Genomic DNA, 11,431 nt, shown 5'->3' with positions numbered 1-11,431 from the left:
TATTGTTTAATATATATATATATATATATATATATATATATATATATATATATATATATATAGAATATCAAGTTAGTTAACATATAGTGTTTTATATAAAGGTTTACTTTTATATAATACTATTATTATTTACAATTTTAATTTAAAACCTTATTTAATAATAAATATTATATTAAAGGTATCTTAGTGTAAAATAAATATTTTTTTAAAACAAATACTCTTTATATAATTTATACAAAAGTCTTATAAATTTTATTCAAGTATTTTTATGTATTTTTATATATTTAAATCATGTTATTTATATTACAACTTTGATAATAACATCATAATAAATTATGAGATAAATAGTTTTGTAAGTTTTTTCTTGATTATCAAATCTCGAACCTCTATCTAGTTTTAGCCTTGTTATCCAATTCTTATTTATATTCGTTTATGCAATTATTCTTTATTATGATACCTCGCCGGTATTTTCCCGAACAGCTTGACTTACCGCTTTCTTACCTATTCTTTATCTCTTGCTTATTTACTAAGGTGAGTTTACATACTCCTTTTTCATCTTTTATATTTTAGGGGTAACATGTATACCTTATTTAATTTTATTCATTGTTTATTTCTACATCTATTTCAAAACACGATTCGTTATATGTTTATGTGTGATGATTGCAATATCTATGACTATGCTCTATGTGCCTAAGTGTTTATTTTATGTTTTTTTCGTGTTGTAGTTTCCTACAAAGAGATTTTCACGTTACCATATTACATATCAAAACTGAATTATGTATATTAGATAAATGCATAAAAACTTTTCATACACGCTCGGTTCTCTAATATTATTTAACAATTTAGCTGCATCATCAAGCTTCTTCTTAGCATCCTTCTCTTGTTCTTTAGCTTCTAGAAACTCAGCCTTCTCCATGTCATATTTCAACCATGGTAACTTCTTCTTCATAGACTCAGCCTATAAAATTTTTAACTAATTAAAAAAAATTCAATAAATTACATAAGACAAAAATATTACAATAATAATAATAACCTTGGCTAACAGTTCATCCCGTTGCCGAACACGTTCAACGTCTCTTTCTTGTTCAGCATTAAGTGCCTTTAACTGATTGAGAGTTTCTTTGTTTTTTTCAACAGCCTATAAAAAGTACAAAACGTTAGTATTATTTAGAAAATGAATATTCAGTATTCACAAATTTTATAAATTTATGAGAATTGCCTGTTCAGATCTCTGCAATTCTGCACTTTTATCAATAAGAGAACAATGCAGTACAGGAAGTTGAGGATCACCTACGGCTTTCTCGGTTTCTTCTAGAAGTCTCACTGGAGTTAGTTTTGCAAACTCGCAAACACGATCTTGTGGTAAAAACTAAAAGAAAAGAAAAACAATATAATCACACAAGAAACTGTAGTTGTAGCTGAAAAGTGTAAAATGACATACTTGTAGCTATATTTATATAACAGAAATATTTTATGCATGTTGTTAAATCTATGAGAAATAAAAATAAATCATATAAGCAAAAAGTATTCTCTCCGCATGCCTGTTAAAAAATTCAAATGGCAGACACAGTTAATTGAAAATGACATAAAAATTAGAACTTTCTTAAAAACAGTACTAACTGATGAAACAGAAAGGTAAAAGCTTATTGTTTTAGAGTTCTTTTGCCCCAAAATGAAGCTGATACTTACCAGCTTGTGCTCATTTGTTTTTAAAATAAGGGGACATAATGACATATCACATATGCATACAAAAGTGCAAACATGTCAACTGGATCAAACAACTATATAAGATGCATAAATTTAAAGTATGCTTGTAAACAAGAAACCCTTAGAAACTCACTTGAGTCAGATTGTTGACTTGAATATTAAACTTTTGGATTACATCAGTTATTTCTTTCTTGGAAACCGCTCTACCTGTTATAACAAGTAAATCTCAAGTCAAAAAGGCAGTTTGTGTTCACAGTCAGCACTAACAATGTATGCATCAACGATGTTATTATCCAACAATCCAACACTAGAACAATCTGTATAAACAACAACTCACCATTATGTAGCCAATCGGACCTGTTACGCACATCTATCTTCCGCATTATAACAATCTTCGCATCAGGAGTGTTACCTCTCAAGGTAATTTTGGTATAACCAGATTCCTCCCCACGTTTAACAAACGCACCAATAGTTCCAGCCCTCCCAAGCAGCTGCATAAACACAAATTGCTCAATTACAACAAAATATCATTATCAAATTATCATTGAGTCATAGTTATTAAAAGCACTCGCTTCTTGCGCCTAGGCTCATTTTAATGCAAGGCCCAATATGCGCGCTTCTTGTCACTAGGCCATCGCTTCTTGAAGTTGTTAACACCTCTATTAATATTGATAACGGATCAAAAACAATGATCAAGTAAACCCCTTTACTATTTATTACTTTTTGAACATTTTGTTATTCAAATTTTGGAATTACATTTAAATTTCGACTCTTTTAGAAGTTTTGGTACTAATCAGATGATATTAAATGACATATAATAGCTTTTGTATATTTTACCTGAAAAACGGTATCACTTTTCTAAAACAACATATTTTAGTTTTTTTTATTTAAGTGCGCTTTTATTTCTTAGACCCTCACTTTTTTTTTGGCGCCTTGCGCATTTGATAACTATGCATTCAGTTAGCATTCACCTGAGGCTCTCCGCCTAAACCGAGCGCAATGGCACAGACTAGGGAGCTTTTACCCGAACCATTCGGTCCAATGACGAGGTTCAACCGAGACCCGGGCTTACAAACCATATGATTAAAGGTCATGAAGTTCCTAATCTCAATTTCCACTATATTCCCTGGCAGATAATCATCTTCACCCCTATTAATAATTAAAACAACATACATACTCATAGTTAGGGTTTACATAAAACCAAACCAAAATCGCACAAATGAAGTAATAAAAATGCAAATCTAACTAGTAATTCGAACTTTATAACTAAGGATTTGTCTGAATAATAAGTTAGGGTTTGTTTGTTTGTTTGGACTGAAATTGAAGTGACTGACCTGGTGATTTTGGGGCGTTTAGCCCGTGGTTCGTTCATCGGTGAGTCTGCTAACGAGCTTGGATCTCAATCGATTCGATTGAATGAAAGGTAGAGTTTTTTGGAAGACATTGGCGCCAAAAGAAAGAGGATATTGAGCAATTTAATTAATGTCGCCTAGTAGTCAAATATATCTATCACACAGTGAGATAGATAAGTAACTGTAACATTTATTTATACGTGTCATGTCATGTGTTTGGTAAAAGATAAGTACAGTAGTATAACAAAAATGAATTGGTTAAAGATATGATATAAATTGATTCAATATGAAATTTGAAATTAAGTTGTTTCACAAGTGTTTTAAATGTTTCGATGGGTCTTATTCAGAAAAGGATGGTTACAAGGGTTTTAAATGTTTCGATGGGTCTTATTCAGAAAAGGATGGTTACAAGGGTTATTGACAACCGGATGTTTGGATATGATGTTTAATGTTATTATTATTATTTTTTTTTGAAATATAGCTGTCATAGTGGCAATAGTATTTTCTTTGAATGGTCATAACCAGTGTTTTGTAACCCGGACCGGACCGGCCGGTCGGACCGGGACCTGGTAAGCATACCGGTCCGGACTGTACAACTTAACCCGGTTTCTAAAAACCCGGCCGGTTCTGACGGTTGGCGATCGGGCCGGACCCGGTGAGCCGCCGGGTGAACCGGTAGATCTCAAAAAATATATCAAAATCTGTCAAACTCAAACCCTAAATCTCGACTTCATCACCATCTGCTTATCATCATCGCTCTCTTAAAGTCTTCAGTTCATCCTCATGCCCAGATCTGTGAATTGGGAACAAAAATGGAAGAAAAAGATGTTGCAAGCTCTAATAATTCCAGATTTAAGGCTGTTATTATTATTACTGGTGGTGTACAATGGTGGATGTGAGCGAGTTCTATTACGGCTGTGTGAATTATCCCATTTTAGGGTTGGAGATACGAAGGGAATGAAAGATGTGCAGAGAGAGAATATAATGGAGGTCAAATGTTCAATATGATGGTTTCTATCATTTTTAGCCCATTTTTATCTTTACTTTACATATTTAAACCTTCAAAATTTCAATAAACACTAAATAATTTATCATCATTAATTATATTAAATATAAAAATATATATATATTATTTATTACGTCATCCGGGTCAAACACCGGTCCGCCCTTCCGGGTCGGTCCGACCTTTGACCCAGCAAAGCGTCCGGGTCAACGTCCGGGCCGGGTCTGAAAACATTGGTCATAACACTTGTTATTACTCGCGTTCGAATCCCTATACATTGGTGTTGCCTACATTTCAGAGCATGCACATAAGCAGCGCATTGAACATGAAGACCCCATTAAAAAAACTCTAAAGAAAACCTCTTTAAGTCTTAATCACTCCCATCAAAGTGGTGATATTTGATGCCATTTGTTAGCTATGTTTCTTAGCAATACCAGGTTTGTTTATCATGTAGTGTTGAATTGTTTTTTAATGTTTGGATTAAAAGTGTAATTAATTAATATATATATATATATATATTAAAAGGCAGATTTAGTATGTGAGGGAAAATTACTATTCATCTTTGTTGGATAATATGATGCATAGCGTACGACATGCTGTAGCACATTTTATTTTACTGTGCTTGACTTTGTCTTTAGAGGCCTTAACTTGATCTTCTATTTTGTTGTTCGGTTCAGTTAAGATCGATAGATGTATGAATCCTCTTCAGTTGTTCTTATATTTTGTTGATTTGGAATACGAGTTTCGTCATTCATCACGATTAATGTTGGTATTCCGCCTCTGTTTTGTTGTCTAGGTTTCGTCAAATCAAAACCCTAAAGGACTTCTCGAATATCGGGTAACAATTTCTTATACCTCTACTTTTCATTTATATGTTGATAGTGATTTTACTTAGGGTTGTTGTTTGTAGATGAATTTCTTCTGCATTAACGATTTGCAGTTTCTATGCCCCAATATTGATAATAATTTTAGTTAGGTCTTCAAAGAACCATTGACATTGACTAGGCTGTACTTTGCTACAATATATGTACACTTACTTATCTTTACCTTAATTATTTCTTATTTATTGTTTGAGCTTTGTGTTTTAAGTCTGTTCTGCAGTTTGGCTATGCCTTTAGGTTGTTTGGTCCTGTTACTGTCTTACATTATGGTTTAAGGTAACATACTTTGAAGAAATAGACAAAACTATAACGAAGACATTAACGACAACAATCATCTATTTGTTCAAAGTATGTTTATTTCACACAACACTAAAAGGACCTAATTAATTTGTTGTTTACTACATTTGTAAGCATTTTGCTTTCACATGAATATGGTCTGCTTGGATACTGTTTTATATGGTAGCTATTCGTTGTTTCCTCTTTTACGTTGGTAATTTTGTTGCGGAACTGTAATTAATTTACAATTAAGGCCATGGTGATGGTTTCCGAATTGTAAGCTCTATAAAAACCAAGACTAATATCTTTTCATTGCCCTTTTGCAGATTGATTTGTATATTTAATTAGACCAGTAGCTTGTATCATATCTTATAGACCATTTGTAGTGTTGTAGGTGGACGACGTCGACGTCTGGTGGCTCAACATCATTGCGCTCGCCTACAACAAGCGTTTTCCCCACGATGGTCAAGATGAAGCAAATCAAACCTGCCGTTTAATTTGAAGATAAGATTCTTCGAATAGTATAGCGATTTCTTACTGCATACCATTGATCTCGACAGATGTAAGTGGAAACGGCAGCATCTTTCGAAAACTTAGCAGTTTGCATTTGAGTTATGATCTTTTTCCTCACTCCTTTGGGTCTCAATTGCAGATCTACAGAATGTGACAACTGCTGATATGAAGGGTATGATATTGATTACTAATTATTGCTCGAATTTTTTGTATGCATTTTGTATGATACATTATAAACTTTTGTTATGGTGAAGTTTGCAGGGAACGGGAAATGCAAACATTTACTTTGCTACTGCAATGGCTTATGCTCGCTTTCAGGTTGGTTAACTTATGGGATTTGATTAATTGTTTTGTTATCCGTCTACTGTTTGGGGTATATTACATAATTGAGGATTAAGGTTGTAAGTTTTAACCTTTCTTTTTCCTTATGTTCACAATTGCACAGATGATGTTGGTTGTGGACACTGGACAGTGTAAGTTATATGCTTAACCATGATCGAGATTTAAAGCATGGTACTACAATAGTTGACTAAAAAGTACAATAGTACAATGCATGACATAAACAAATCTCAGGAAGTTTGATTACAAGAGGTTTTATAGGTTGTTTTTCTTTTGAAATATATGGGTTTTGTATCATAGAATTATAGAGTTGATCTAATAGTTTTTGTTAACTATATGTTGTTGCAATGCTTTTACTAGGGGCGGTATTAGCATGCAATGACCGGCTTGCATTGTTGTTATCTGCTAATTTTGCGTACAAATATACAAAATCTAATGTATTTGTAAATTGTCAATCTTACTGTAACAGTTCATGTTATTGATTTGATCCTTTTTTTTCTTTCCTTTTTATTCCTTTTGTAATTATTAGATTTAAGTACTACATGTGAGTAGGATATATGAAACTTGGTGGTTAAGATTTAAAGATGATTCAAAGAAACATGGAATGGAATGAGGTGGTAGTAAAAAGAGAAAAGAAGTCAGTTTGAAAGAAGATGATATAAATGGTAATATAAAGTTACAGGAAAGGAGATGATAGATGAAGACATAATTAGGTACTTAGGTGTGTGTTTGAAAGAAAAACGCAATTGAGAAAGCGTTCAAGTGATTGGCCAAAAATATAGGAAGCTCATCAAGAGTTAAAAGTAGTGACTAACAACATACACTATTAATATAAGTACTATTTGATAAATTTGATTACAACCCACCGCTCAAGAAACGAACTAATAGTTAATGATGAAAAATATCACGGAACCGCCGCAACGCGCGGGTAACAAATTCTAGTTTGTAATTATTTAGGGAAAACTCATTAAATGGTGTTATGATATCTCTTTTTAAAAACCACACCTAAAATGTATTGACCACTAAGTTGGTAAACGGAGAGCATCTATTGTAAGTGTATGTATGTCTATACATGTAATTAGGGGCAGACATATGATGCTCCGACGAGGCCCTAGCTAATATTTTTGTTAGTGGGTGGTTATGATGAAATTTTGACATTGTATCTCAGAATAAATTACACCACACCCCATGATTTTAACCAATAGCTTTACCCCTAGTACTATTTAGTTTATGAGTGAAGAACATAAGTGACGAACAAGAAGATTGGAGACGATGTTTAACATCGAAATTTGAGGTTAAATTTTTAATATTTGGCTTTTGGACAAAAGCTTATCTTATCATTTTATTTCTTTTATTTTCAGGGCCATAGACTAGAGTATATACTAACTTAACTAAATATTATTGTTCTTACCGACTTTTATTATAAGATCTCGTGTAGTGGGCTCACGCCCCACTCCACATATGTATCAAATGATGTTAAACATCATTTCTTGTTAGGCCTCAATGGCTTGATCAAGTAATTTCGTATTTACTATTAATGCCTTTAATAGTTTTTCTATTAAAGTAGTGTACAAAAAAATATTATTTGTCATTATCAATGATCAACCGGAAAATAGTCTTTATAAAATACAGAAAATGTGAGTAAAAACATCATGAATAATTGACATAAATTAAGAACCTAGAAAAGTATACTATGATCATGTAATAAAATTTTTATTAATACCAATAAAAACACCATATTTTTGCAACATATTTGATAATTCTATTTTGGTTTATAATTTGTTATGTGACTTGACCCTAACCGAAACTAAAGTAAATTAATATCCAACAATAAAAATTGTTAACTAGGATCTACCAAAAACCAAGGGGCTAAGCATTGTCTATGTATTCTTCTTTTGTTTGTCTTTACTGATTCGAGGTGGTCGTGCAATAAACATTGACCTTAAAGTAACTTTGATATCAGTGTAGACAGGGATGTCACCCGTGAAGACAGTAACACACCAACACTTATCTAAGTTTAGCAACTAAACTAAAGCATATTACTTTTAAGACAGTCATTATTAAAGAACAAATTTTAAACAACACTACATACTAAAGTATGTTTCATGCTTTATTTGAAACGTGTTAAAGTTTTTGATTTCCAATTTGGCTGCATGTAATGATTTAGATTATCTCGTTAGATAGCAGAGCCCTGATACGTCCTTGAGTTGGTTATCAAGATATAAAAAATGTCCGGAATTATTTATATTACAATCTTACACTTTTTTAATACCCACCCATATTAAACATAGAAACAACGTTAAATTGTTTTTCTAATGATAAAAAACGTGTTTATCTAGTAATCATAATTTGAAGTAACAAGTTATGTTATCTTCCAAACCCTTGGTTGTGGGATGGATCAAGTTAAAATATTCATATATCAAAACAAGCCTTCTAAAAAAATATACTTGTGTTCCAAAATAAATTGTATATCAACACCAAGAACCACCCCTTGAATAACTGTTATCGTATCGTTGTATATACATATCTTCTTCCTCAGACATTTATACAAAATTAGTTATTTATGGTCATCTTTATGAAGATTATGAAGAATGTACAATGAGGCAGATGACAAAAATATACATACAGAATAACTTAACAGATCCAAACCAGTTGCTATGGTCACCATTTTGCTCCTCTCAAACATCTTTACCAAAAGAATCATCACAATTACATGTCCAACTTTTGTCTTCAGTTCATCAAGTGAGCTGATCTTCATCCATTTAGGTCTCTCCTACAAATTGTAATATTATATTTAGAGCTAACAAAATGCGGCATGTGACGTTTAATTAACTAAACATGTCATTCACTTAACCACTAACACGAACATGTTTTTATAAGTAGGGTACATGACACGTTTGACACGGTCAAATATGGCTAGTTCAATGACACAACTTAACATGTTGAGCACGATTATATACGCAGTTCAATAATGCAAATGATATGATACCTAACGCCATTATTGACATGACTCGCCTATCAGTATGTACACATTTATCTACCAGTCATGTCATGTTAACATGTCGTGTCATAATTATAAACAGTTGACCTCTCTTTATTGTAAGTATGTGCGTGCGCAATGTAGAAAACTTACTCTCATAGCAAACATCCCAAAAAAAGTAGAGTTCTTAAGGGCACGATCATCCGATGGCGCCACATCAGAAGTCGAATTACTGATGAATAATCCGTACAACCCCATTGCAAATATCAGCATCACGGTCCCAGCAAGGTAAACATCTGCATCACTCGAGTTTCTGAAAATTTAAGGATTCATAGTTTGATTGAAGCAAAAGATATAACAAGCTAAAGTTTTGAAAAAACTTACCAATGGCTTCAACTAATCTAAGTACCATCTTTCCTGTATGAACACCTTTTGAACAATTAGTCCAGTAGACTTTATATGCATCAACAATATAAACACAGCCCTGTAATTAAATCTACAGTAACATTAATATCATGTGATCATAAACCTAACTTGCAGCTTTGCACATGAATGTCGATACAAAATATAGGGGTGTGCACGGTTTGGTTTGGGCTTAAACCGAACCAAAAATTGTAACTTTGTTTTTGAATTTTCAAAAGCTGTTCGGTTTCGGTTTTTTTATGTTTGATGCAAAATTTAGCGATTTGTATGGTTCGGCTTTGGGCTAAAACCGAACCAAAATCCTAAACTTCGGTTTTTTGAGTTTTTAAAACCGTTTGTTTCCTGTTTTTATTACATGCAAGACCAAACCATCGGTTTTTGTTTCGGTTCAGTTTGTTCGGTTTCATGCACACTCCTAATCATATAAATGAGACTAAGTAGTGTTACATTTAGGAAGCATAATAAGGAGCCTGCTAATGAACCTCCAACAGCCAGAAGTGCCAAAAACCGAAAATCGAAGATCACCTGCTCAGTAACAGAACAAGAAAAAAAAACATAATTAGAACAAATTATGATAAAATTTCATAAAAACTAAGCTAAGTGTACCAAAATAAAACACCATTAAGAGATTGCAATGAAACCCAAACCTGAAATTTTTTATACGGGTTCGGGGTTCAGGTATGGAACTGGGTATGATATTACTTTTGAAATTTTCCACGAGCATGGAACAGGCAAGGGATTAAGTGATATACTCGTTTACCTGACCTGATAACATATTCTGGTTTACCTGATTATATACCCGACATGTTTTTTTTAAGTATATACGATATATAATATACCCTATCATATTCCTAGTTACTAGTTACTACCAACCCGATTTATTTATAATTATACGGTATTTAATATAAGTATAACATACCCAAACCCGATAAATACCCGACGGGGTTGTGACAAACTGAAGAACAAACAAACAAACCTTTTCAATTTCCAATTCGGTAGACTTCACAATCTGCAAAGCCGGATTGGTTCCGTTGGGGCTTGCAAGCGTGTAATTAAAGGCGGTATCAGGCGTTGTTGAGGAAGGTGGATTTGGATTTGGCTTTGACTTTGGTTGAGGCGGCGGTGGTGACGGAGAGGCGAGGGAAGCGATTGAGGCGGAAAAGCGTCGCGGACGGGAGGCGGTCGGTGCGAGTATGATCGGAAGCGGCCGGCCGACAAAGGCGGATACCGACGGCAACATATTCAGAGAAGAAGAAGAAATGTGTGTATATGTGTGTGTGTTTGACTGGTGATTGATGAGTGGTTGGTTATTGGGTATGAGTTTTGTGGTGTGTGGGGTCTGTGTTTTTGTGGCGGGTAATGTTTTGAAAGCAACGGCCTTGTATTCTTGTTCTGTTACGACTACAAGATATTTTGTGGGTTTAAGATATTTTGTGTATACATATTATAGACGACCAATCTTGTGTCGACTGCTTGCATAATCGGTATCGGTTTTTACTTTTTATATTTTTATCTCATGTGTGTTTTTAATTAAGTTTGAAGTTACTCATATTTAGATCCTTGGTTGGTTTGTTTGAAAGTTTTATAATATGTTTAAACTTTAAACTAGGTTTCATTGCAAATGATTTTATTTAAGACATGTTAAAAACCCGACATAATAGTCTTTGGATAATTTGAACACACAAAACAATTGTAAGTCCCACAATAAGCACAATACGAGATGTTCATATAGTTGAAGGAGATACTCCAACAAGAAGCACAATACGAGCTTTGTGAAACTGTAAGCACTCGCTAGTTGTAAGTCTCAATCACATTGTTTGAGGGGCATAACAAAACCTTCCTTATAAGGTGAAAACTTTTTTTTTTACCTAGATGCGTTTTGTTTGGCCAAGTAATCTGCCTGGTGAAAACAAAGCCATGATGAGTTATTGAATTGGTTGATATAGGAGGCGTGATT

General features: G+C 33.3%; 2 protein-coding genes across 2 annotated transcripts; both read right to left on the bottom strand.

Annotated features, from left to right (window-relative positions):
• Positions 1 to 714: 714 nt before the first annotated feature.
• On the bottom strand, positions 715 to 3,187 carry LOC143610447 (structural maintenance of chromosomes protein 5-like). Its single transcript, XM_077084930.1, has 7 exons — positions 3,042 to 3,187; positions 2,679 to 2,856; positions 2,045 to 2,198; positions 1,841 to 1,914; positions 1,220 to 1,369; positions 1,034 to 1,138; positions 715 to 958 (listed from the first exon to the last, which is right to left on the bottom strand). The coding sequence occupies exons 1-7, from the start codon at positions 3,077 to 3,079 to the stop codon at positions 764 to 766; spliced, it is 894 nt and encodes a 297-aa protein (XP_076941045.1). The 5' UTR covers positions 3,080 to 3,187; the 3' UTR covers positions 715 to 763.
• Positions 3,188 to 8,621: 5,434 nt separating this feature from the next.
• Positions 8,622 to 10,820, bottom strand: LOC143610445 (uncharacterized). Its single transcript, XM_077084927.1, has 5 exons — positions 10,451 to 10,820; positions 9,922 to 9,999; positions 9,436 to 9,535; positions 9,205 to 9,347; positions 8,622 to 8,844 (listed from the first exon to the last, which is right to left on the bottom strand). The coding sequence occupies exons 1-5, from the start codon at positions 10,712 to 10,714 to the stop codon at positions 8,629 to 8,631; spliced, it is 801 nt and encodes a 266-aa protein (XP_076941042.1). The 5' UTR covers positions 10,715 to 10,820; the 3' UTR covers positions 8,622 to 8,628.
• Between the last annotated feature and the right edge of the window lie 611 nt (positions 10,821 to 11,431).

This window comes from Bidens hawaiensis, unplaced genomic scaffold (assembly GCF_021521415.1).
Source record: "Bidens hawaiensis isolate Kalapana, Puna unplaced genomic scaffold, B.hawaiensis_p1.1 tig00026342_1, whole genome shotgun sequence".
Classification (NCBI taxonomy): domain Eukaryota; kingdom Viridiplantae; phylum Streptophyta; class Magnoliopsida; order Asterales; family Asteraceae; genus Bidens; species Bidens hawaiensis.
The sequence above is the reverse complement of the archived record's forward strand: the minus strand, read 5'-3'. Positions and strand labels throughout refer to the sequence as shown.

Excerpts from the sequence above, each read along its gene's own strand:
- LOC143610447 (XM_077084930.1), bottom strand. The coding sequence starts at position 3,079 with ATGAACGAACCACGGGCTAAACGCCCCAAAATCACCAG. Across the intron at positions 1,915-2,044 it reads GTCCGATTGGCTACATAATG|GTAGAGCGGTTTCCAAGAAA; the intron begins GTGAGTTGTTGT and ends TTGTTATAACAG. Across the intron at positions 1,139-1,219 it reads AATTGCAGAGATCTGAACAG|GCTGTTGAAAAAAACAAAGA; the intron begins GCAATTCTCATA and ends TACTTTTTATAG.
- LOC143610445 (XM_077084927.1), bottom strand. The coding sequence starts at position 10,714 with ATGTTGCCGTCGGTATCCGCCTTTGTCGGCCGGCCGCTTCCGATCATA. Across the intron at positions 10,000-10,450 it reads CCGAATTGGAAATTGAAAAG|GTGATCTTCGATTTTCGGTT; the intron begins GTTTGTTTGTTT and ends GTTACTGAGCAG. Across the intron at positions 9,536-9,921 it reads CCTTATTATGCTTCCTAAAT|GGCTGTGTTTATATTGTTGA; the intron begins GTAACACTACTT and ends ATTTAATTACAG.